This window comes from Bombus terrestris, chromosome 16 (assembly GCF_910591885.1).
Source record: "Bombus terrestris chromosome 16, iyBomTerr1.2, whole genome shotgun sequence".
In the NCBI taxonomy this organism is placed as follows: domain Eukaryota; kingdom Metazoa; phylum Arthropoda; class Insecta; order Hymenoptera; family Apidae; genus Bombus; species Bombus terrestris.
In genome coordinates this window covers 4,712,577-4,738,031 of record NC_063284.1, presented here as the reverse complement: position 1 = coordinate 4,738,031, position 25,455 = coordinate 4,712,577, and the positions used below count along the sequence as shown (strand labels likewise).

At 39.9% G+C, this 25,455-nt stretch overlaps 1 protein-coding gene and 1 long non-coding RNA gene across 16 annotated transcripts in view; one reads left to right on the top strand and one right to left on the bottom strand.

Annotated features, from left to right (window-relative positions):
• Window positions 1–25,455, top strand: part of LOC100651429 (basement membrane-specific heparan sulfate proteoglycan core protein) — a 187,652-nt gene that overhangs the window by 153,842 nt on the left and 8,355 nt on the right. For 3 of the 15 annotated variants that reach the window (XM_048413370.1, XM_048413379.1, XM_048413378.1), the window contains 26 exons: window positions 4,210–4,320; window positions 5,508–5,621; window positions 10,614–10,721; window positions 11,249–11,386; window positions 12,480–12,686; window positions 13,974–14,078; window positions 14,738–14,875; window positions 14,953–15,012; window positions 15,160–15,174; window positions 15,656–15,883; window positions 16,163–16,300; window positions 16,508–16,756; window positions 17,113–17,998; window positions 18,318–18,442; window positions 18,527–18,707; window positions 18,820–19,030; window positions 19,278–19,418; window positions 19,502–21,311; window positions 21,439–21,735; window positions 22,098–22,237; window positions 22,308–22,488; window positions 22,582–22,611; window positions 22,914–23,174; window positions 23,590–24,129; window positions 24,364–24,778; window positions 25,300–25,447. In XM_048413370.1, coding sequence (XP_048269327.1) covers window positions 4,210–4,320; window positions 5,508–5,621; window positions 10,614–10,721; window positions 11,249–11,386; window positions 12,480–12,686; window positions 13,974–14,078; window positions 14,738–14,875; window positions 14,953–15,012; window positions 15,160–15,174; window positions 15,656–15,883; window positions 16,163–16,300; window positions 16,508–16,756; window positions 17,113–17,998; window positions 18,318–18,442; window positions 18,527–18,707; window positions 18,820–19,030; window positions 19,278–19,418; window positions 19,502–21,311; window positions 21,439–21,735; window positions 22,098–22,237; window positions 22,308–22,488; window positions 22,582–22,611; window positions 22,914–23,174; window positions 23,590–24,129; window positions 24,364–24,778; window positions 25,300–25,447 — 6,977 coding nt within the window. Of the gene's footprint in view, window positions 1–180; window positions 298–1,735; window positions 1,886–3,540; window positions 3,691–4,209; window positions 4,321–5,507; window positions 5,622–10,613; window positions 10,722–11,248; window positions 11,387–12,479; window positions 12,687–13,973; window positions 14,079–14,737; window positions 14,876–14,952; window positions 15,013–15,159; window positions 15,175–15,655; window positions 15,884–16,162; window positions 16,301–16,507; window positions 16,757–17,112; window positions 17,999–18,317; window positions 18,443–18,526; window positions 18,708–18,819; window positions 19,031–19,277; window positions 19,419–19,501; window positions 21,312–21,438; window positions 21,736–22,097; window positions 22,238–22,307; window positions 22,489–22,581; window positions 22,612–22,913; window positions 23,175–23,589; window positions 24,130–24,363; window positions 24,779–25,299; window positions 25,448–25,455 lie in introns of all 15 variants that reach the window. The other 12 variants (XM_048413371.1, XM_048413385.1, XM_048413373.1 and 9 more) reach the window with 8 other exon arrangements.
• On the bottom strand, window positions 838–4,203 carry LOC125386564. Its single transcript, XR_007226835.1, has 3 exons — window positions 4,042–4,203; window positions 2,527–2,860; window positions 838–2,011 (listed from the first exon to the last, which is right to left on the bottom strand). It is a non-coding gene; the product is annotated as an uncharacterized LOC125386564 (long non-coding RNA).

Below are 25,455 nucleotides of genomic sequence, written 5' to 3'. Positions count from 1 at the left end.
TTGTCCACGTGGATCTCATAGCTTGTACATATATTTATATTTAATATATAACCAATGTAACATGGCCACCTCGACTCGAGCTTTTCCACGACTTTGAGGAGCAATAATCCTGAAGAGGGAGCTCGAGGCGACGGGTTTGACGAAACCAGGCTGTCTGTTTTTGCCGGTGGCGCCCTGTAGATTTGGCCCCGTGCCCTTCTATGGACTTCACCTGCAACGACGGCTCTTGCATATCGAAGAGCGCTGTTTGCGATGGATTCGACAACTGCCCCCGGGCAGAAGACGAGCTTCACTGCGGTATATAAACACTTACCTATCATCTGGGAACATTCAATATTGGAGACTCCATAAAAGTGCCATTTCTTCTTTTGTTCCCTTTTTTTTTCTTCTTTTTATAAATTACTGTTTTCAGAAAGAAATAGATATTTAGTTAATTGTTTGAGCTGGAGAAAGTGGACGTGGAGTTTCTGGTGTTGGTGGTCTCCGCTTCTGCTTGCCAAGTAATCTCAACCCTTGACGATACTTACGAAGCGTGTCATGTGCTGGGTGAAGGAAGCTTTGATGTTCCTTTGATTTCTGTTACTTGAAAGAGTTCAGTAGGGAAGAATATCTTTGCAATACTATTGACATAAACTGGACAATTCCAATTTCAATTATTTCTAACACTCGCACGTTTAACTTATTACTTTATTCTGAAAATTTCGTTTATTATATTGCCATTATCGAAGTGAGTCTATTGGTACCGGTAACTAGTGGCTTGGAATAACTGAAATAAAAATGAATGCAACATAGTAGATAAAACAATGGGAGTATAGCAATATAGTAAATAAAATTCAGTACTTTAATATAGTTATATTATCCTGGATGAAAAATCAGTTGCTGGTCAACCGAAAAATAGTGAAGAAAGGAAAAGAAAAACGTCAAAGCTTTTGTTACCCGCCGTGCCTACATTTGTACATTTGTAGTTTCAAAGTTTTAACCCTCACCTCTCTAGATTATTAATTGTATATAGATTCACGCGTCCTGAGTCCCCAGAAAGTTTAGAGGACTTTCCTTAATCCAATTTAAAACGCTAGAATGAGAGGGTCGATCGTCCCTCTCCCGTATTGTTCAAAGCAATAGTTTTTGTATCGTTGTTCGTCGAACGCTTTCGTTGTTCGTGGACGAGCTTCGAGCTTTTCGTGATGTCATAACAGAATCGAAACCCTACAGGTGATCCCCCCTCTTCAACGCGCAACGTTTATCCTCTATCAGGAGGACAAGGTAACTAGACACTGAAGAAGAAGTATAAAATAACAGCCGAATATAATAAACTATAAAGAAACTCTTTAAACATCTGTAAAACTCATTAAACAGAAATTTATTTTTATTTATTACGATTTATAATGAAATTGTAATTTTTGAAACATTTAAATCTCAAGAATTTTTAGTTATCAACCGGATAACGTAGACGTGGAAGAAGAAATATAAATCAACATCCTAATATATAATAGTTTCTTAACTTTCATGAAACTGAAGTTTTTAGAAAATTCCAAGCTCGATCATTTTCCAAAGATGGAACAGACGAGATCTAGTGTTAAAGGCAAAAAATTCTTCTTCAATGGACGAACGATCGAGTCCCCCTGAACAAAAAACCATCCCCTGTTCAGCAGCATTGTCAACATATCTGTATATATAAATGTGTGTTCTCTGCTCCCGTGTATTCCTGCTGCGACACAAACGACCACACAAACAGAACGGGAATGCACACCCACCCAGTTCAAATGCGTCACCGGGAACAAGTGCATCGAGGGTGTCTACAGGTGCGACGGCCACCCGGATTGTCCGGATCAGAGCGACGAAGATTGCGCTAACGAAACCATTACACACGCCACTCCACCTATCAGTACGCTGTTTTCACCCTCTTCATCTTTTTTTTCATTCTCTTTGCACGAAATTCCTTGCTCAATAGTGCGATAAACGAACGTGAATTAATCTTGTTGCATCATCGGAAATATGCAAGAAAAGATACCTAAAAAATATCGGCAGAATGAGGTACAGAGTTTGAACGTGTTTACAACATTGATTTTGGAATTTTGAGCAACGAAATTTGGACAATTTAAGTTTTTGTCCTTGTTGGAAGGAACATTCCGCTCCGCTTGGATAAATTTTGAGAAATTTGAACCAGCATCCGTTTGAATCCGTATAAGTTTGGTAGAGTTTGACACGGTTTGAAGAAGTTTGAGAAGCTGGTAAAAGAAGCTCGGGGCATCATAATTTCTTTATTGTAATGCAAACACACAGGAATATATATGTGTGTATACTATAGAAACTTTAGAGCGCGAAATGTAAAATCTCTTCTCAATATCCCATTTGCAAAACACCTAATTTCTGTTGATCTTTCAATCTGTAAAATGAAGATTGTCTGAAATTGTAGGATAAATATTCTGTGCCTGAGAATTTCAACAAAAATTATAGTAATCTGCGGGTCGTTCCTTCCAACCAGGAACAACAGTGAAAGTTACGATACATTTTCGCTTGATATACCATCTGCATTCGATTATATTCGACTCCTCTTCCTCCATCCTCTGTCTGAATACACCTCAAAGAAACGTGTTTACGAATACACTGTGGGGGCCTTCCTCTTAATGTAGGTAAAAATCTGGCTGGGTAGACGCGTATTTCTCGTTTGCTTAGCACTTGACAACGAGGATGACGATGCTGGTCAGCCGTGGCCTCACCGCTAATTAATTCATTAGCTTGATATAAGCAAGAGTAAAACTGGCTAAGGAGCCGTCTTTATTTCCAGGTTTATTTCCCCCTAGCTCTTCAACCGTATCTTGTCTCAAAGATCAGTATCCCGTATAGCAAGAGACTAGAACTGTAAAAAATAATTAAAAATAATTAGCTATCGCGACTTACAAGAACGTAAAATTATATTGAATATTCAAATTTCTCTCGACGAACTTTGTCTGGTCGTTGTACGAATATAAATGGGAGACAAACCTATATAGAATTTTTATATGGAAAGGGGAAAATTTCATGTAAATATCAGTCGTTTGAAGCTTTGTTAACAATTTCTAAGAAAAATATACTTTCCTTAATAAGAAAGATTAACACACTCAATTTTGAATCGCCATAGATTTTTTTATCAACAGCAACGATAAAAGTTTCAAGTTACATTGAACCTATTTTTCGCTCGCTACTATTGCCATTTGTTTTATCTTTTCAATAACTTCTAAATAAATTTTCAAAGTTATTTGTCTATATACATATATAGAATACCTTGGCAAAATTTGGCTAGGAAAAACTGGAAGATTATAATTTCTTATCCTCTGACAAATATAAGTTCCATTTGATAATATAACCCTTTATTATATGGGACAATTGTTCCCAATTCTATTCAGATTAAGCTAATGTGTACAAAGCTTTGGTGAGGAGTGATCTTGACCGCTCTAGCATCGTTTTCCTCGACATGGAGATACTTTTTTACATTTGTATATAGCAGAAGGCTTGTGTTCGAGTAGCTGGCAATGTGCTTGTTTGTGTATGTACGTTTAGGCCATGTATGGCCAGGCGAGACAACTGAACGCCCGAGGGAATGCGATCCGAGCAAGGAAATGCGTTGCAAAGACGGACAATGCATTCTGCTTCGACGCAAATGCGACAATATCTTCGACTGCCTCGATGGTAGTGACGAGCATGACTGTGGTAAGCTTCCTCTGCACCCAGTTAGGTCATTCGAATGGTCTTTGCATTTTCAATGTCTCCCGATAATCTTTCTCATCGAATAAAGTACCTTTGATAATCGGTCGATCTTAAATTTGAAGAAAGACAGATTCTATATCGGTAGAAATTATTTTCTCAATTTAAGTAAATTGATGGTTTCGTGGTTGATAGTTAACCTGCTTATTTCATGGAAATTGTACTCTGATATTTGTGCACCTTTAAATTTCCTATATACGTGCACAGTTAGTCACATCAGAGTAATAAATAATTCAAAAATCACTTGCTATTCCTCGATTCTTTTATGAGAAATACAAGATTTCGAGTGACCCTTACCTTGGTCAAGATCCTTTTTGCCTGCCTCAGCTGGTCATGACTAAACCATGATGAGTAGTCACTAGAAGTGATCACCCTAGTGATTATGTCAATGGCGCTGCAATTCCCTAAACATCCCATTGTTGAAGCTTCTTTAGAGCTTGTTGTTGAGCTGTTACTTGTGTCAAGGGGTCTGCACACCTGCCGAGTGGAAATGTGCCAGTGGTGAATGCATAGCTGAAATCGAGAGGTGCGACAATGTAACCCACTGTGCTGACGGATCTGACGAGATTGGATGCGGTAACTATGGATCATTGCTGCCAATACATAACGAAAAATGTCCTGGCCACCTGGTCTTCTTCCTTTGCGTAATTGTCCAATAGAAAATTACCTTTCGGGGACCATCTTTAACACAATATAAATTTACTAACCTCAATGGCACATTTCATGGCATTTGTAACTAAAACCATTTAACCTGCATTAATCTTCCTATTCTCTGATTCGTCGTCTTTAAGAGAGATAACATCTTTTGGTCTTCCTTTAACTAACGTCGCATTCCCTCGATGCAAAAGATATATTGGCATTATCAAAGTCAGCCTTACGCTGTATATTCAGCGATACGGATGCATGTAAAAGTTTTGGTCAATTATTACGTAGACTGTGAGTCTTAAATTGGACATTTAAATGCATGTTTCTGCATGAGAATGGGTATACGATTTCCAAGCATGTATAACACTTCATTGGCTCATTGGGGCCGGCTTTTATTGCCTGAAACGTATGCTGGTTAATTTGTAACCCATTCGTTGTTTATCAAATCTCAATTCATATCATTTCATGCTTGAAACTCGATTCTTTACAATCGTCTGACATATTATAGAATATGTGGGGTCATAACCTCAGAAACGTTTCTTGATTCTGGACTTAAAATTCTTTATCTTCTGTAAGGTAGCGTCTTTGAAACTACTTGTATCTGTCCTAAAATTGGGTCAGAGCTCGAAAATGGAATTTAAGATCTTTATCTTTCTTTTAGACACTATAATCAAGTTCGAAAGATCTAAAATTAACATGTAATAATTATGCAACTATATGTATTGTATGTATTTCTGTACAACGAAAGGGTTAGAGAACCGAGTATACTCCTCGGGATTTTATTGGAGATATACGTGAGTACTTTTTCCATTCCTGAACCAACGGACCAACGTGTACGCAAAGGACGTCGAAGGAATAGGTGGTGACGGAGTCCTATACCTCTTTCGAAAATTTTTACGTGTAATACCACAGAACATTAGTGTTGTTGCTTATAATTAAGTTTTAATTAAATGTGGTTTGCTAAAAAGAGAAAGACGTAATAGTTACCAATAGATGGTAATTAAAAGAGGGCATATGAACTCCGTCGGTAAGGTCATTTTTCTCTTATGAATTGCGCGTCATTGCACGAGATGCTCTAATGGAAAATCACCTGACCGTTTTTTTGGGCATCGTTGTAGTAAGCGAATGTCCAGTTGGAATGTTTCGATGCAACGACGGATTGTGCCTGGACAGTAAGAGACGTTGCGATGGTCGACAGCATTGTAAGGACGGCTCGGACGAAATCAACTGCCGTACGGTCGTCATTTTTCTTTATTTATTTTTCTCTCTCTCTTTCTCTCTCTGTCTATTTGCCTGTCGATCAAGGCCGATTTGCACTGCAGGCTGCAGTATCGATGGAGAATCGATCTCGTGATCGACGGTCGATACGGGAGAACTTATGGAAATCCCCTGAATAAATTCATCTGCCAATAGTTCTCATTTTAGCAATAAAAATAGAAACTTAACTAAGAATAGAACTTCGATTAATCTATCAAATCGATTCATACTTCTACGTTTTGGACAATAAAGACGAAACGAGAAGAAGATCCTTTGTCTTCATTGCTTAGAGTTAAATGATGAACACAAAGGGATTTTTCCTAGTCTAGTTTATTTGTTTGGATGTTGAGAACCACTGGCATGACCCACCTGCGCCCTATTTTTCATAATGCGAGAAGCATAGTTTGTGCAGAGAAACACCCCCTCCTTTTTTTTTTTGCAACCGCGCTCCCTCGTTTTTTTTGCCAATTTATATTTAGGCAATGGAGTACCATCGCGCGATGGTATCAGAAAAACGAGAACGAGTTTTAATTCAGAAAAAACAGCGCGTGGCAGGATTCCCCTGCGCAGAAAGCTGCAATTAAACAATCACGCCAGAGCCCATCGATCGCAGTGTCCAGCCTGTAATGCAAATCAACCGACCTCTGGACCCGGTTTCTCTATTTTCATTCTCTCGTCTCTTCCTTTGTCTTTTCAATCTCCCCGCCTTTCGGAGCTAAATCTACGAAATCGCATCTTGATAAATTATTCCGCGGTTGGATCTCGACATTTTCCCGGGACGCCTCGCATGAAGAATTATTCCTGAGGAAAAAATGGAAGCTTTTCTTTAACACGTTTCTCTAACGCTCATCGTTTCTTCGTTTTCAGCTATATCCCATCCTGCACACTATCAAATTTGCAGAGGACTCCCACCTCGATATCCACGTACGCAGCATAATTCCCTGTAAAAAATTTTGGACTTTCACTAGCTCAAAGCTTATTTTAATTGATATCGTAATTTGAAATTTTTGGGTTAAGCTGTGTCGTCTTACAAGCAGACTGCGAATTTTTATGCATTTATAGGAAATTTGAAAGTACAGGATTTAACGAAGTACACATAATGTTATGAAAAAATATTTAAAATATCCGAGGTATAGTGTTTTTTATAATGCTTAATAGGCAAAGCAATTTTCTATTAAGGTTCTACTTTTTTAACTACCTTCTTAAAAATATGAAAATAACGTGAAAATTCGCAGTTTACTTATACCGTAGACTACATATTTCAACTTTAGGAATCAAATGACACACAGACTGAAAACTAAAATTAAAATTAAAATTATTATAGTTTTCTCAAAAGTCGAACGATACACGCAATTCCTTCAGAACACAGCTTATACCTAAGAAGCTCGAATTGTAACAAATTCTCTTGTGTCTTCCTCGAGACTATCCGAAGAGAATTATAGATAAACGAAGTAGAAAGAGATCAAGGAACGATTGCAAGGAAATAAATCGAAGTGAGAGTGCCGGTTTATCTGATGGATGCTCGAAGAAACAAGACGGAGCGTGAAAAACGAGAAGAAGCCATCGAATAGAAATCGATGCGTACGGGGAATCGCGGGGAGAGCCCTCCGCCTTTTGCCTGGTCGCGCGTCGGTCTTCAAGGCGGCAATTAAGAAGCTGTAACTAATGCCAGCTCGCTCTTGTCTGGCCGTGCAGAACCGTTAATCTCGTTTCCGCGTTCCTATCGACCGTGTTTCGAGTCGGACGTTGACTGCCGTCTCGGTTTGAATCGCGACGCTGCGACCAGGGGGCCTCGTCATCGAGGATGAGATTGTCCATTGGGGCTATGGAATCTACGAATTGTCCTCTGAATAGAGATGTATCAATGCTGGAAGCTTTTCACAATCAAAGATAAATAACAATTAACGATGGATCTAACTTACGATTGATTTTTGTGATAAAAAGTTAGGTTATGTAGGTTGTTAGCAGCGGTGGGTTTTGGTTTTTATGTAGGGCGATTCTTTGGGTAAAAATGAGAAGAAAAGATGCAGTGGAGGTTCCTCGTAAGAAACTTCGTTTTGAGGGAAATTGAACTTGAAAGGCGTTGCGCTCTACGGTACTCCAGTGGTTCTCTTTCCGTTTTTTCATAATACGATCTTTGCTGATGTGACGTAATTAAGCTTCCTAGTCCTTTCGCAATTAATTCTTCCCGTTGGCAACCAAATCTTGAGTTGTTATCTGTTTTATTAAATAATGTTCATATGCTTGATTGAAGATACGTAAAAAGAGTGATTAGTTTCGAATAAAAAATTGTAAGTAGGTATTATTGCAGAATCAAATACGTAAATTGTAACGGTAGAAGACTGTATGGTAAATTATCTCCGGTATATTGAAATGTATCCAGGTTAAGAACCACTGGAGCCAGCTACGCTAAAAACACGTACTCGCGACCGACTTTCAAGTCGTTTTTCTTGAAAACAGAAACTCAGGCGAAAAAAATGCATCGTACATTTTTGACTCGTTTTTCCATGAACAATCGCCCCGTTAACTCACCCTGCGTATTATTTCACATTCTATATGAAAAAGGCCCTTAAATGGATCCCACAGGAAGCCATTTCAATCTTTAACGTCAGAATGATATTTAAACAGAAATCGTTGGTTCTCCTGTTAAAAGTGAAACAGTTATTATTCCATCTTTTTCCCTTATAATATTCGTTAGAACTTTTGAATGTATCTATGTGAGAATAATATGAAAAATTTCATTTCATGTAATTTAGCTCTCTCTCTCTCTCTCTCTGTATGAGCACGTGCCCTTCTGTAGTCTCGTGTAATTAACAATTACGGTATCTTTGTATGTTTCAGCTCTACACCCACCCCCACCCCCCTTAAATCTCGTTCTAATACTCCGACGACCTATTTATAATTGATACTATGGAAATGCAATTGGACGCTCTTATGCAAACAATTCTCTATCCTGTTGCTCGAATTTTCTCTCTGTCTCTCACTTTCTTTCCATTCTTGCCACTCTCTCTCTCTCTCTCTCTTTTTTTCTTTTTCACACACTGGTTGTTTTATTTTTTGGTCTTCTCTTTCAGCACAGGTTGCCTGACCTTGATATGTACATACCTCTTCCACTCTCTGATTGTATATACATATACATATATATATATATATATATATATTTATATTCACATTTATCTATATATCTTTCTTCCATTCTGATCTATATTAGATTATAAGAGTCTTGCACAGCGCACGTACACAGGATCCTAGGATTCGACAAGTCGCCAAACCGGATGAGACTTTCGTATTTCTGTACACACTGGTGTCGAGGAAAAGTTTAATAACGAAATATTCTTCGTTTCAAGGGAATTTTCTACAATTTAATAATTTTCTACAATTAAGTCTCTATAATTTTCAGTTCCTTGGCAACGTAGAATGAGTTAGAAGGAAACTTTTGATCGATCCCAGTGTATGTGCCCCTTTCTATCTATTTCTCTGTATCTCTCTCTCTCTCTCTATCTCTATCTCCTCTGTCTCTGTCTCTTACTTACTATATGGTACACCATAGCCTTAGATTTACGAGGCATCGCCTTTTGCCTAGATCTTTCTGTTTGATAACGTTTAAACGTTCCTGTAGCTTTTGGAAAGTACGTTACACACTCTGGCTCCCTAGGGAGAACGTAGTTCACGGAGTTATCGTGCTGCATAGTAGAATTTTCCTACTTACCACTCTTCCAATACACGCACATCCCACGGAGTAACAATGGAAACTAGTGTTTGGTCCCATTTACCAGTTACCAGAATCGATTCTGGCATGATTAATCGCGAAATTGACAGCATCGATAAGAGTAACAAAGTACAGATGTCCTGTTCCGTCGAAATCACTAAGATACGTCGTTCGACTTCGAATCAGTGAACTTGATTTCTATGGAATTATTAGATCGGCGCGCACGAAATATTCTTTCTCAAGAGTTTCACTTTAATCGATCAGAATCATCCATTAAATTTTGACAGTATTATCAATTCTATAGCTGCGTGAATATAGGACAAATTTACTGTGAATCGAGTATTCCGCGTTAAGAAGATTATGAAGATATAAGAATTTCATTATCGGTCTTGATAAAGTTAGTATTCGAAATTTGGAAAACTGCTGAGAGCAGGAAGACATCTCCTGTTCCACTTTGAATAATTTGAATTTCTGAATGCGTAAATTATCTTACGAGGATACTTCGTTGCAGGAATTGCTCGATTCTAAAACTGACGGTAATTATAAATCTACAAGAATTAATTGGAAATTAATTAGTCGCTAGAAAAGTAGATTGACGTGAAAGTAATTTTCATTTGAGTTTACCAATCAAACATATTAATTAAATTCCCTCCTTCAGTCTTCAACAAACTATAATATCACATAATAGATGCGAGACCTGATCTGACCTGAGAAAAGAGCAAAGAGAAAAGAAGAAACAAGAAATGTAAAGTTCCATTGGTACTCCAATCGATTCTACAAATTACTATCTCTAAACGCGGGCGGTCAACGCGATCACGACACCATAGAGAGTTCCGCTATGGGGATCAGTGTACATGTGCGCTCCTTAAAACGTCGCATGACAGCCGGCAGTGTGCACGCTGTTTGTTTGACGGTTTTATCTTTGTTGGTATCTCGACTAGGACAGTCTATCGATCGGTTAATTACCATGGCCCGCTTATTCGACCATACTTTCTCATGGAATTCTGCCACTGGACCGTGGAGAATCGATCGGAACCTGTCTATGTACATTTTTGCTCTGTTCCAACTGTCCAGTCGAGTTTCTCTTTCTTCCAATTGCTTGGGATAATGTATATGGCATTATGGGGGTCTTTATGGTTCTAGGGAAGCGAGCATACTGTCTACTTCTTTTCTTTTCTCATATATTTTTTCACAGTTTCTTTTGAATATTTCTTGAAAAATTACCCTTTCCCTCGTTAACTGTCGCCTGTCTTTTCAGAGTGCCCCAACGGTGAGCGACCTTGCGACAACGGTGTGTGCATCAACAAGAACTTCTTCTGCGATAACAACATCGATTGCCACGATGGTAGCGACGAACGCGACTGCAGTAAGGATTTCAGACCATTTCAAAGCCTTTTTCCCATGTTCCAAGCACCGTGAAGACCCTGCCTCCCTCTCTGAACCCTAAGGACTTTGCAAAAGAACTCTGTCGAACTCCACGAAGCCTTAAAGTATTCCAGAAATTGTAATACAGCTGGTTCCTAGTAACGAGTTCTATAGAAACATTATTATACACTAATCCAATCCTAAATGGTTCAAAGAATTTAGCTTCTCTTGGAACATCAGTTTCAGCTAATTGTCAAACTCAAATGGAGATCGTAACCTTCTCCTTATCCAAGCTCCAAACTACTGTTTGCTAAAGCTGATAAAGCCTCGAAACAGTCTGGAAGTTGACGAATCCTTGATCCGCAGTAACCCGGTGCTGAAAACCTCAAAAAGACCTTGGTTGCAGAATTCCAAAATAGTCGACGCTTGTATCCCAACTAATGAAATAAACATAACTTCCTGACTTGTAAATAAATATCCATAGTGATCCACGAGAAGTAATAACGATAAAAATGTTCCAAATTGCAGACAACGTGGTGACCCCACCAGCGGAATGTCGTGCTGACGAGTTCACGTGTCGCGATGGAACGTGTATTCCGCAATCCGCCGTCTGCGATCGACGCCCAGATTGCCCTCATGAAGACGACGAGGCGAATTGTCATCAAGGTAGGTGCACAAGATGTCTGTAAGACAGCTTAGGACGCTGAAGGGAAGGAACTAGGCAGGAACACGTGTGCACCGGCTGAAACGTGTCCTAGACGTCGCATAGGGAGACGTAGTCTGACCCAAAGTGGGTGGAAAAGGCTGCAGGGACCAGCTAAGACCTACACTGACCCGTTTGAACATCCTCGAAACTGACTCGTTCCTTGAGAAACATATTGACAGATTTGAGACTTTAATTGATTAATGATAATTAATTTAATGATAATTAATTGATTAATCATCAATTGATGGGATAGAAGATACAAATTGTGAACTTCTTTTTTGTAGGTCTATAATTCTTTGTTTCAAAGATAATCGGATGGCTTGGAATTTGTAAATGGTCATTTGATTTGTAAAATTGCGCCAGTAATATTAGTTCAAGTATGCAAAAGAGTGCTGTAGTATTTCTGGAAAATGGTTGGAGGAACTTAAATACTTTAGTCTGTTCAAGGAGAACCTCTATTGCAAGAACAAATTACATCTTACAATCAGAAACACGTTTCTTAAGGTCCGGTTGAGTCTGTCGAGGATTTCTGATGTCTGAACGTGTCGTGGCCGTTTCCACTGTCTGTACATAAGCTCTATTCGGTTCTGCACACTTGATCCAGTAGATCACGCAACGCACCAGGTGCACACGCAGTATTTGGCCGTGACACCGTGTCCACCGCCTGCTAGAGGCAACCAATTGTGCCGCACCGAGTTTGTACGTGCACTGATTCAGTCGCAAGTGGCCCAAATTGTACAGCAGACTGACAGGAAATCAAACACTCAGCCGAACCAAATTATAGCAAACCAAATTTCACTATCTGTACTATTAACTGGTGTAATCATAAAGGATCTACTGTCAGTTTGTGGTGCCCTATAAATCACACACAAAATATCGCAAATAGTTGATCAGACGATGACTGTCTCTTCCTTCAGAGACAGAAGACTGGAATCGCAATAGTAAGTAGTTGCAGGGTTAAAATTCCAAGACAGAGATGGACGATTGGTTAAGAAACAGTTAAAAGAAAGGAAGAGCCAGGTGCAAGGTGGTTTCAGTTTCGGTTACTTCTAGGTAGAACCACACTGGTGGGACTAACCCACGTGAACCAGGCTAGCAAGGATTACAATCCGGATTATCAGGCGCCAGCTAATCTGAGCACTCCAAGGAGTTGTGCTCCGGATGATTTTGTTTGTGCTGATGGCACTTGCATCCCTGAAACTCACCACTGCGACCATTTCTACGATTGCCGCGACTTTACCGACGAACAGTATTGCTTCGGTTAGATCACTGGCAGACCTTGATGATCTGCTGGCGTCCAATCCCCTCAAATTCATTTCATTCCAATTTTTTCATTATCCATTCAGTTGCGTTACAGTCAGTTTCTTTGATCAAATAGCACATACTTTTCAACTTTTATTTAATCAGTCACTTCTAAAGAAAATGAAATAACGAAGCTATGTTTGATCTATGATCAAAGGAAACATTTTGTATGCTCAAAAATAATGATCAATTGCAAACAAAAAATAACGATGATTCTTGAAACCTTGACCAAGGAAAGATGCGATCACTTATCCAGGAATGGTGTGTCGCCTACATTGCTGACAAAAATAATTTAATTTGTAACTTTCAAGCCTCTTTTTTCTGCTTTAACATAAATGATTTTTAGTTGATTCTAATGAGGATTTCATTGGAACCCTGGACGCCCCAGATTTTCTAGACTCTGCATTTTCTTTCAGTCTGTGTTAGCAGCCAAATAGGCAGTGTGTAGGTTGTTCGAGTAGAGACTTGAGTGAATTCTACTCAACTCAGTCACACGTTCAACGCATCCCTGTGTAAATTATTAGTGCATCCGTTGCCTGGTACAATCTGTTGAACATCCCTGTTGGTACGAACCTAGCGTAGATCCTGTTATAGCATGAGACATAGTTTTTGATTTGCTAGAGATAGAAGGTACATGTACCTGAAGTGATCGATCGTAGACTATGTTCTGAGTGTTGTAGAATAGTGCAGCAGTTTCTAGTTTCGTAGTAATTTATTAACGAGCATACACAGAAAAATGTACAGTGGAAACCTTAACCTTCTGAATCTGGTCTCGTACGATAACACGAGTTAATTATTTAATTTGTTTTTTAATTTACCAACTTGCAATCGAGATATTGAGATGAAAATCGAAATGGAAAATTGCCATTGAGATATTTCGCATACCACTCCATTTCTACTTTATCATTCCTCTGTAAATTGCAAAAATAACTATTCTCAAGTTTGGCCCGATAAGTAAAATGTTAAACTCACAGGCGATCAGTATGGAGGGGTTAAAAGTGAATTTCTCTCGCTATTTTTCTGTGCGTGCCAGTACATATCATGTACATATACCGATCATTTTATGTCTGTTCTTAGCATTTTTAGGTACTGTTGGTGGTCCATGCTCTTTTTCATTCTTTAGACCGTTACTTAAAGAGTAATAGATCCTTTGTGCCTCGTTCAAACTTTTTCACGATCACACGATCGTTTTTTCAAGACAAAGTTGTTCATTCTATCAGTTACAATACATGGACGTGTTTGCAGGCTGTGGCAAGGACCAGTTCCAGTGTGCTAATGGAAATTGCATCAGAGCTGACCAACAGTGCAACAATTTCATAGACTGTGATGATGGATCTGACGAAAATTGTGGTAAGGTTTTCATGCTGTTTCTGGCTAAAAAGAAGACCAGAATGGGAACAATGCAAGTGCGGTTTACCATATTCCTTCGACACAGTCTTAAAAATAGGGTTCCTGTATATTCCTTATTGGCCAAAAATAGCCACGAATCGATCGTCTACGTCTACAGATTGGGAGTGGAGTGAGCAAACTAGGTGGAAACGATATAGTACAGTCGTAAAATTACCGATGAGCTAAAGTTTATATATCTCGAGTGCCAAGATATAAAATGTAAAGTTGAAGAGGCTAAGTCCTCAAGTTCCTTTCAGGGCCGAGCAATATTTTCTGCCATTAACCGTTCCTTCGAAAGACTTTTCTTCAAAACTTTAGCAGCACACTTCCCATCGAGCATAAAGTAATAAGCGATTTAATATCGTATAGGCTTGCTTTGAATATTAATTTGAAAATCATTCAACGAATCTAAACTATGATCCTGGATACGACTGCATTAACGAATGGTCTCTTCTGAGTTAAATTTACGATCATACCATATCGTTCTCATTCTAGTAGAGTCTTGTGCTGTACCATCTCTCTGGTATCAACACCTTTTTATATTCTTCCCAATTATTAACATTTTCAGAATATTATAGAAGGTATTTTATATTAATATTCTTGTACGAATTTTTTATTAGATCACAACCCTCCCCCAGTGTCTGACAGTTGTCCACACGGCTACGTCGCGTGCACCAGAGACAAAGATTGTGTACCTCAGTCCTCTCTCTGCAATGGGGTGCCAGAATGCAGGGACAGATCCGACGAAGAAAATTGCTGTATGTAACTAATTCTAAGTTTAATATGTATTATTTGATATAGTTTATCATGATCATTTACTACCTGCTTTCTCTAGATGGAGAATCTCGTCGTCTCAACTTGAAGACTTATCCAAGCGAGCAACTGATCAAAGAAAGTAAGTTTAGTGTCAGCAAAAGAATAATAATCGTATTACACAGTATTTTATGTATTACACGTAGAAATATACGTATTATAAATTAAGCAGATTAACTATATAAGAGATTAATACAATTTTTGATTATCTTTTTCTTGCCTTGGCCAGACCCGCCGAAGCAAGGTAAGATTTTTACGGATAGCAATCGCAAGTAATGCTACGCAATTTTTTTATTTATGGAACGTGATTAATGACTCGTTGAAATTGTGGATGATCATCTAAGGGGACCATTTTATTCATTCATAATTGTAATACCAGAATCGTCTATGTCTGCGAGGAGTTTCGTGTTATTTAATTTACAATTGACAGCAGATAATTGTATTTAATAGTAACGTGCATGCGAAGAGGATATCTAAACAAAGACAGTTACTTTACAGCGTAATATATATTTTTGACAAAGCGTTTCCCAAGAACAATTCCACGAACAACACCGCATATCATTACATGTTCTTCGTTTTACTCACACTAAACAATAAAAACAATAAAAACTCTTCTCATAACATAAGCTTCTTATGGAAACATTACGATTAATACAAGACAAGTAACACGTAACGTCGAAAGGCAGGAGTCTCTTAGGATACTACATTGTTATTTCATAAATTAGGTCGTGAGGTCGTATTCCAATGTCGTGACGAAGGTCTTCTTCGAGCCAGAGTGCGCTGGCTACGAGGAAATAATCTGCCTCTGCCTCCTGGAAGTCGAGATGTCAATGGACGCTTGGAAATACCAAATATCCAACTGGAACATTCAGGAGTGTATATCTGCGAAGCTGTTGGCTATCCTTCGTCCATGCCTGGTCAGCAAGTGAGCGTGTACCTCACTGTAGAAAAGTGTACGTGCTTTGAAATTAAAAAAAATTATTCCTATCTTCAATTGTTTTATAGGCCTTTTTCCGAAAATTCCTCTTAATTCTGCCGCAGCTTTCTGATCTTCGTGTCGTCTAATCTTACCCTTCTTTTAACGAGCTAAAAGAATTGCGTTTAAATAAATTGGCAGAATTGAAACAAGGAATTATTCTTTCGTGCTATCTTCAAGTTTAAGCAATTTTTAAGGAAAACTCAGAGAACGCAACAAGGGTATTTTCGATTCATCACTTTTATTCTCTGTACAGTCGAGCCGCCACCAACCAACAAACCCCACGCGTGCCAATACGACGAAGCCACCTGCAGCAACGGTGAATGTATTCCCAAATCATACGTGTGCAATGGCAGACTGGACTGTACCGATGGTTCTGACGAGATGCGTTGCAGTAAGTCATCATTCATAGACATCAGACTGTGAATATTTATGCAAGAACCCGATTAAATAGAGATTTGGTTCACCCATTTTATGAATATTTTATACACATTCTGCATATTTTCATCTTCGAATCTCGTTTAAATGTATGAAGATTCATAGTCTGACTCATACAAGGTTGGTCTCTTCATTCTACAAGAAAATTCATTACATTGAATAGGTCCGCACGGTTGCGAGCCAAATCAGTTCCGCTGCAACAACACAGAGTGTGTGAGCAAAGTGTGGCGCTGTGACGGTGACAAGGACTGCGCCGATGGCAGCGACGAAGAAGACTGTGCTCCAAACGCACCAGGCACTCCCTGTCGCTTCACAGAGTTTGCCTGTGGCAGCCACGATCAATGTATACCCAAAAGCTATCATTGTGACTTGGAGAGGGACTGCATAGACGGTAGCGACGAAGTAGGATGCTGTACGTGTCTCTTTGTTCTTTTACTAGATACAGTAGCCGCTTAAATTTCAATTCGTTGGGAGAGCACATTGTAATTCTCGCGGTGCATGTACTTCCGAGTTCCTCAACAAAAGGAAGAATAGAGATGAGAACAAACGTGAGAGAGACATAATATTTCTCATTTACTCACACTATATCTATGTATCGTCTTTGTCAATGAATTTTAAACTGAACTCGAGACACTGAGTAGTAGGCAGCAGTAGAATATTCGAATAAAGGCGAAATAATTCTGTTGGAATTTAAGCGGACACTGCTATTTTGAATCTATAAAGAATTTGATTCAAGCAATTGTTTTTTTCTTTTTTCGTGTTATTTAGCTCCAGTTTACATAGTGAAACCACCTCCACCGATGATCATTGTGTCTCAAGGAACAACTTTAATGATAACCTGCACAGCGATTGGCATACCCACTCCCGAGATCAGCTGGCGTCTCAACTGGGGCCACGTTCCTCCTAAATGCTACATGACATCGATAAACGGAACTGGAACTCTCTCCTGCCCCGACATGCAACCAGAAGACCAAGGAGCCTACTCCTGCGAGGCACTGAACAGCGCTGGCTTCGTAATTGCCATCCCCGACGCCATCGTGATCGTGAACAAGACCGGACCGGAGATCTGTCCCAAGGGAACGTTCAACTCTGAAGCTAGAACCGCAGACGAGTGCATTTCCTGCTTCTGTTTCGGAGTCGCTACCCAATGTCACAGCGCCAACCTCTTCACTTATCACATTCCACCTCCTTTCGACCGCCACAGTATCGTAAGCGTAAAAACTCAACCGGATCTTCAAATTCTAAACGACATCACCAGACAAGTGCAATCTGTGAGAGGTATAGGTCGAGATGGAGTGCAGCTGTACGATGCAAACCAATTGCCACTAGATTCAAGAGAGGAACAGGAAGTTGCTTACTTCGTCATGCCTGAGAACTATCACGGAAATCAGTTGAAATCCTACGGTGGCTATCTGAAGTACAGAGTAACCTATAATGGAACCGGCATACCAAACACCGCGCCGTCGGTTATTCTGACTGGAAATAATTATCGACTCTTGCATAAAGGAAAGCAGATAATAACGGGTTACGATAACGAAGAGGCTGTCAGGTTCTTCGATGGTGAATGGTACAAGCAACAAGGGTGGGCTGAGGTTCCTGCCACCAGGGAAGATATCATGATGACACTGGAGAACGTGGACAATATCTTGATCAAGTATGCGAAACAGTTTGATCTATTCAAAACCGATGATCCAGACGTTGAGTCGTGCCTCTCCAGTGACTGAGGGCCAGCGTTTGGATCATTTGTTTGTACCAATTATTAGTACTGCGAATATTTATGCAAGTTCATATTATTATAATACTAGATAGACAATTGCTTTGCTGAATATATTTTGGATATTTTCTATATCATTGCACGTTGTATGCATTCTGTACATTTTTGCACTTTCAAATTTCCCAAAAATGCATAAAATCACGCAGTCTAGTTATTAACAAATTCTCAGATCGAAATTGACAAAAGAATTATTTGTTAGAGTACAGTATGACGATTCTCCGTACTTGGATGTCCGGCTCACTAACATAGTGATGGACACAGCTGATGTAAGGAATACTGGACTCGGATCGGCCTCTTATGTGGAAGAATGTGAATGCCCCATAGGTAAGTATTAATTCGATTCACTGAGACCTATCAAACTTTCCGAATCTATGTTCAGAATGATTATGAAACACAATATTTATATAGGATACAGTGGCCTGTCGTGCGAGCAATGTGCTCCAGGATACGAAAGACGAGAGTCTGGTCCTTGGCTTGGTCAATGTTACTTAGCCGCGCCGCCTGGTTGTCCTTTGGGATATTATGGAGATCCTGCGAGGAACATTCCTTGCCAAATGTGCCCCTGTCCACTCACCAATCCATCCAATCAGTAAGACAATGTCATTAGTAGACTACGAATATTCGTGCAAATATTTTGTGCAATATAAATAAGTCCAAAAGAATTGTGTTACAACTATTTGCTTGAACTTGCTCTGAAACAGGTTTGCACGCACTTGTCACCTTGGATCTGATGGTCAGCCGACCTGCGATTGTCCAGCAGGATACATAGGTCGTAGATGCGAACAGTGCAACGTTGGATACCGAGGAAATCCTCTTATTCCAGGAGACATGTGTGTTCCCGAATCTTCTTGTGACCCTGACGGTAGTCTCAGTACAATCGCGGATCCTAACACCGGCAGGTGTCGATGCAAGGTATTAAACTTTAAATTTCTTGGTCTAGAAATCCAGTATACGTTTGTGAAAGGGTAGAAAATTACTTGCTTACTTAAATTAGAAGAAGTTTGTATGACGTGCTCAATGTTGTTTATGCTGTCGTTTAATTCGGAAATATTCCTGCTCTGTTTAAAAGTAAGTACAGGGGGATAAATGAAGAGAATTAGTACTAGAACGATTCAAGGATAGATTTTAATGCATATGGTATTAACGTATTGGTTTTCAGCAATATGTGACGGGTCTTACTTGCAATCAATGTAAGGCGAACACGTTCAATTTGGCATCGAAAAATCAATTTGGCTGCATCAGCTGCTTTTGCATGGGCATTACCGACAAATGCGTCTCCTCCAACTGGTACAGGAACGACGTGAGTATATTTTACGTTACAGTTATTGAAAAACCTACAAAATTTTACCTACAGGATTGTCACGAGATGATACTGTTTTACAGATTCGAGTTTCGTTTACCAATTCTGTCAGGGACTTCTCTCTCATCGAGTCTAGAACACCAGATAGTCTACCAATCACAGACGGTATTCGTTTGGACACAGTCAGCCGCGAAATCATCTACAACGAATTCCCTAACCGTGGGAACAACGACGTTTACTACTGGCAGTTGCCTAGCATTTTCCTAGGCGATCAAGTTACCTCCTACGGTGGCAACCTCAAGTATACTGTTCGCTATGTTCCGTCTCCAGGTGGTCAGAGCTCGAAAAACAATGCTGCTGACGTCGAGTTGATCAGCGCCAACGATATAAACTTGCTGTACTTCTCCAAAGAGTCTCCCGAGCCAAATACTCCCCAGACTTTCGTCGTACCTCTGTTAGAACAATATTGGCAACGCAACGATGGAACACAGGCTGACAGAGAACACTTGCTAATGGCCCTGGCTGACATTCGCGCGATTAGGATCAAAGCCACATATACCACCCATACCGACGAGGCTGCTTTGTCGTTGGTATCCCTAGATACAGCTGAAAAGTACAACACAGGTCGAGCAAGAGCCGTAGAGGTGGAGGAATGTTCTTGTCCAGTAGGTTACAAGGGACTATCTTGCGAGGACTGCGATGTTGGATACACTAGAGGTGGCGAAGGTCTCTATCTGGGTACGTGCGAGCCTTGCTACTGCAATGGTCACTCCAACCAATGTAATCCTGACACGGGAGTATGCGAGAACTGTGCTCACCACACCACTGGCGACTTGTGCGAGTTCTGTGAATCAGGATACACGGGTGACGCGACTCGAGGAACTCCTTACGATTGCACAGGTCGCGAGGTAAACCATACTGATTGCAACGAAATGGGTTCGCGCAGCAGCTTGTACATTGGTGACAGATGCGACTGTAAACGAAACGTCGAGGGACGGCAGTGTAACAGGTGTCGTCCAGCTACGTTTGGACTGTCCGCGGAAAATCCGGATGGGTGTAGCGAGTGTTACTGCAGTGGACTGACCGATCAATGTCACGAGAGTTCCTTATACGTTCAGCAGATTCCCATGTGGGTATACGACAACCAACACGGATTTACTCTAACCGATTCGACGAGACAGGAAATCATCGACCACCGTGATTTCGAATTGAACTTAGCTACAAACGAAATAGGATATCGTTATCCAGATAGCAGACGACGCAGCTTGTTGTGGTCCCTGCCGCCTATTTTCACTGGCAACAAGGTTAAAAGCTATGGAGGAAGTCTGACTTTGACTCAACATATCACTGCCATTCCTGGGGCTCAGAGTTACAAGGATCAAGATATTATCCTAATTGGAAATGGGATCACGTTGTTCTGGACGAATCCTATTGACATCCAGCCTGACGTTCCATTGACTTACTCGGTGCCATTCAGAGAATCAGAGTGGAAGCGTTTGACCACCGAGGGGCCTCGAGTCAGCTCCAGGACCGATCTGATGACTGTGCTCTCTAACTTAGAGGCGATTTTGGTTCGTGCAACCCACAGCGAAGGAATGAGTGCCACTTACATTAGCGACATAAGCCTAGACACAGCTGTGGAGCATCCAACTGGAAACAGAAGAGCTGTCCAAGTGGAAGTTTGTCGCTGTCCAACCGGATACGTTGGAACATCCTGCGAGTCTTGCTCAACAGGTTACTACAGAGACACTAGCGACCGATCCGTCAGCTACCTGGGCTCCTGCATCCTTTGTCCTTGCAACAACAACGAGGAGAGCTGCGAGATGACGCACACCGGCCATGTGAAGTGCCACTGCAAGCCAGGGTTCGTGGGCCAGTATTGTCAATACACTGGTACGTATGAAAGAAACTTCGAAGTACTTATTGTCAGATTTATTGGAAGCTTGTCAGGGTTCAAGAAAATTCTCTAAAGCAATTTAGGATGAGGGAGATATTAAATGAAATATTTTGGATCGGTTAGATGGGCTGATGGTAAGTCTAACGCCAGCGACGAGCGTGTTAAAGGCAAATTCGTGGGTTCTGTTCACGTGCAGTTACAAGTCCCCAGACCCATTTTATATCTATTTCTCAATGACTCCGTGCGACGGCTGGCCACTAACCTCGTCCAGCATACCACCAGGGCCCATTGAAAGAACTACTAATGGATCGTGGAGGAGCTGGTACGTTTATGTCCAGCAGAATCCTTTCAATGTAATATGCTGCATCGTGGACGATCATGGAACGGAACTGATCAAAGTTATAACGACGGTTACGCCAGGTTTGATGAGCCAAATTAAAGGAATATTCGTGTTTGTCCCTGGAAGGGTGGAACATCATGGTTTCATCTTCATTCGTGTTTTAGTTTAGTTCATTATTGGATATGATTGTTTCCTTTAGTCACGCCCACGAATCATATGTTCACTACTGACTATTTCATAGATCTTTTAACTTTTTGACCACTTTGATTGTTGGTCTGATCACACCTTGGTTGATGGGCTTCTTGTATCAAACTGAGTGTAAAATGTTGGATTGGGACAATTAAGTCCTTCTTCATTATTTTCATTTATATGTTTCTATATGTTATATGATCGTAGGATTCCAAAGACTTGCTTCTTTTAACTTTTACGGTATTTTTTACAGAAGGCACAATATCGACCACCACGACAAGTCGTCCACCCGTAAATCCACCAAAGATTGTGGTTTATATCAGAGAACCCGAGTTCCAAATCGTTGAAGCTGGAGGCACTGTTAGGTACCATTGCTTTGAAAGAACGGACAATGTAAGAAAAATAAATAAATCACTTGGAAAGATATGTACGGTGGATGTATTAAATATTTTTTGGGATACAGGGATCTTTGCACATCAGATGGGAAAAAGAAGGTGACGAACTACCAATAGGAAGAAGCATAGACGACAAGCGTGGCTTATTGATCATTCGAGACCTGAAAGTGTCTGATAGCGGCATTTACATTTGTCAAATCAGCGATGGAGTGCATATTGGTTACAAGAACGTCACTCTCACTGTTGGAGGTAACATAAAGAGAATTTGATCACTAAGAAATATTCATCTTCGTACATATTTTATTAATATTATTGAGTGTCGTATAATTAACCCGGACGCAGCTTTCCCGCGAAGTTTGCTGGACATTCCAGGTACACGAATCTTAGCTTAGATACCAGTAGCAATAACTTAGCTGCACATACAATGCTACAACATGCCATAACAACAATGCTATAATAAAATGTCCTATCTGCGTCTATACTTAGGTCTAATTCGGCAGATGATACATAATAAATAAAATAATGATAAAACTTCCAATATTCCACATTTTGAAAAGTGAGAAGATGCCAGATAAGGCAACAGTCAATTAATCAGAACGACATTAACACAATACATTAATTATCTTGATTTCATTTGGATAATTTTATTTTCCCATTTAAACACTCAAATGTAGTTCCACCAAGGGTTATCGTCGAGCCATCATCTTTACAAGTAATAGAAGGAGAACCAGCGGAATTCCGGTGCGAGGCAACTGGGAATCCCCCGCCACGAGTCGAATGGATTCGTGTCTATGGTCCCATGAGCCCAGGTGTAGTAGTTAACAATGGAATTTTGCTCCTGAGATCTGCTTCGAGGTACGATGCCGCCGAATATAAATGCATGGCAAGGAATAACGTTGGCGTGGACGAGAGAACTGTCATTCTTCACGTTGAAGGTATCGTTGACTGTTATTCCATCATTGCTTTGATATAATAAGAATATTCTTCTTATAAATTGAAACCAAAATCAAGCCAGTTTATTATTAACAAATTGTCGAATATGAAAACTACAGGAGAAATAGTCACAAATAGTTTTGAAAATCTATAAGTTTGAAAATTTGCTTGTCATAATATTCAAATATCGAAGATATTTAAACATTGTTTTCTTTAATAATTGTACCTTTGGTTTTTACAAATTTTCGTTACCTTGTAAGCTGTTTTCAAGAAATTTGTGTTTCTGCATCTAACAATCTTTAATTGTAGAACGATATTAAAATTAGAAAATTAACAAAACAAATACACATTCATTGACAGTTTTAATATTGTGCTATAAAGAAAATAGTCCTTACAAGATGATCATTCTGTCTATAGAAAAATCCACTCAACCCATAATACCACCAACCATCACTCCGTCACAATGGTTCGGCCAACCTGGAGAAACGATCGTGATAACGTGCGTGACATCTTTAGTAACGAATCTCACCTGGTCTAGAGAAAGAAACCCACTACCTCACACAGCCAGCCAACGTGATGGTGTCTTAACAATTGTAAATCCTACCCCTTATGACTCCGGTATCTACGTCTGTACGTCGACCAGCTACATAGGAATGACCAACAGCACTATCAACATAACAGTAACGTCTAGAACACCAGCGCCGTTTGTCAAAGTGACGCCTGAGAAACAAACCGTTCCTCAAGGCAGCATAGCTGAAATAAGGTGTCTAACAAGCAGAGAATCCGGTGAACATATGACGTGGAGCAAGTATCTTCAACCGCTAAGCTCTAATGTACGACAAGTAGGAGACACTTTGAGAATTGTCGACATCCAAATTGCTGACAGGGGTATATACGTGTGTCGAGTCACTGGACCAAGTGGAACTCACGAAGCTAGCGCCATGATCGAGGTCGAACGTGAGTAAATATTAAGTTTTCTGTTCCCTACACAAAATTGTCCAGTAATCGAACCACGTATCACTGCTTTAGTAAATTTTTGTACGTATATATCTTTGTATAATGATCTTTGACTCGTAAATGAATAAATTAGAATTAAAATTAAAATTTACTAATTGTATAATCTATTCACACCCAAGCTTAAGAATCGTTTAGGAACAACTTTTATTTCACTATTTGGGCTTGTTTAAACAGGCAGGGAACCTCCACTGGTAGAGATCTATCCCAAGAATGTCCCTCCAGTTACTCTGGATGGGTCCACGGATCTCCAATGTCGAGCAACTGGAATCCCCATGCCAGAGTTACATTGGTCTCACGAATCTGGTCGACCGTTCCCTCATAATATTAAACAACTTCCTGGTGGCGTTCTGAGACTAACCAACATCACAGCCAGCGATGGTGGGTCGTACGTCTGTACCGCTATCAATCCCGCCGGAACAAATTCAGCCATGGTATACATAGAAGTTCAATCCATGCCTGTCATCAGTATATCGCCCCAATCTGGAATGTTGCACGTGAGACCTGGGGATAGGGTACGACTATTATGCAGCGCAAATGGATTTCCGGAACCTTCAGTTACTTGGAGCAGACATCCGAACGTAGTATCACTGTAAGTTATTTTTTAAAAGGAAGATCTTATAATTAGACTGCTGATTTTTATGTAACTTCATCAGAACATAGTTAAAAAGGTAGAAAGTTATATAGGAATCTTGGTAGAAAATGATTTTATCTACCAAGAATTCTAAAAAGCATTATGCTTATTATGTATTCCGTTACAAAGTGTGTTAGGAAAGTAATCGGACTGATACTCTGAAAATATATATCTGCAAATACCTCAAGTACAAATGAACTTTGTTCCCTCTAAAATATTCTTGAGAAACTATACAACACCATAAAATTACCAGTTCCCGAGAAATGACATCAATCTCATTACTTTTCTGACATACTATATGAAGTAAACATGAAGTAAAAGTCCAAAGAACAGTACTAAGTATAATATTTCATAGATGAAACTACAGCATACTCCTTTAGTTGCGTTCATGAAAATATGAATTTGTATAAATACTCGCAGTCTAATAATAATACTGGAAAGTAGAAACCAAAGATAACCGCTGGATTTTTCTGCAATAGTACAACCAATGAAGTGGCAGCCCCTCATCAGGCCGTTTATGAAATACACTCCGCTTCTTCGAGTGACGAAGGTTCATACATCTGCCATGCAAGTAGCAGAGTAGGAACTACTGAGGAACGAGTCTATATCAGAGTAGAAGATATAAATGTACGTGT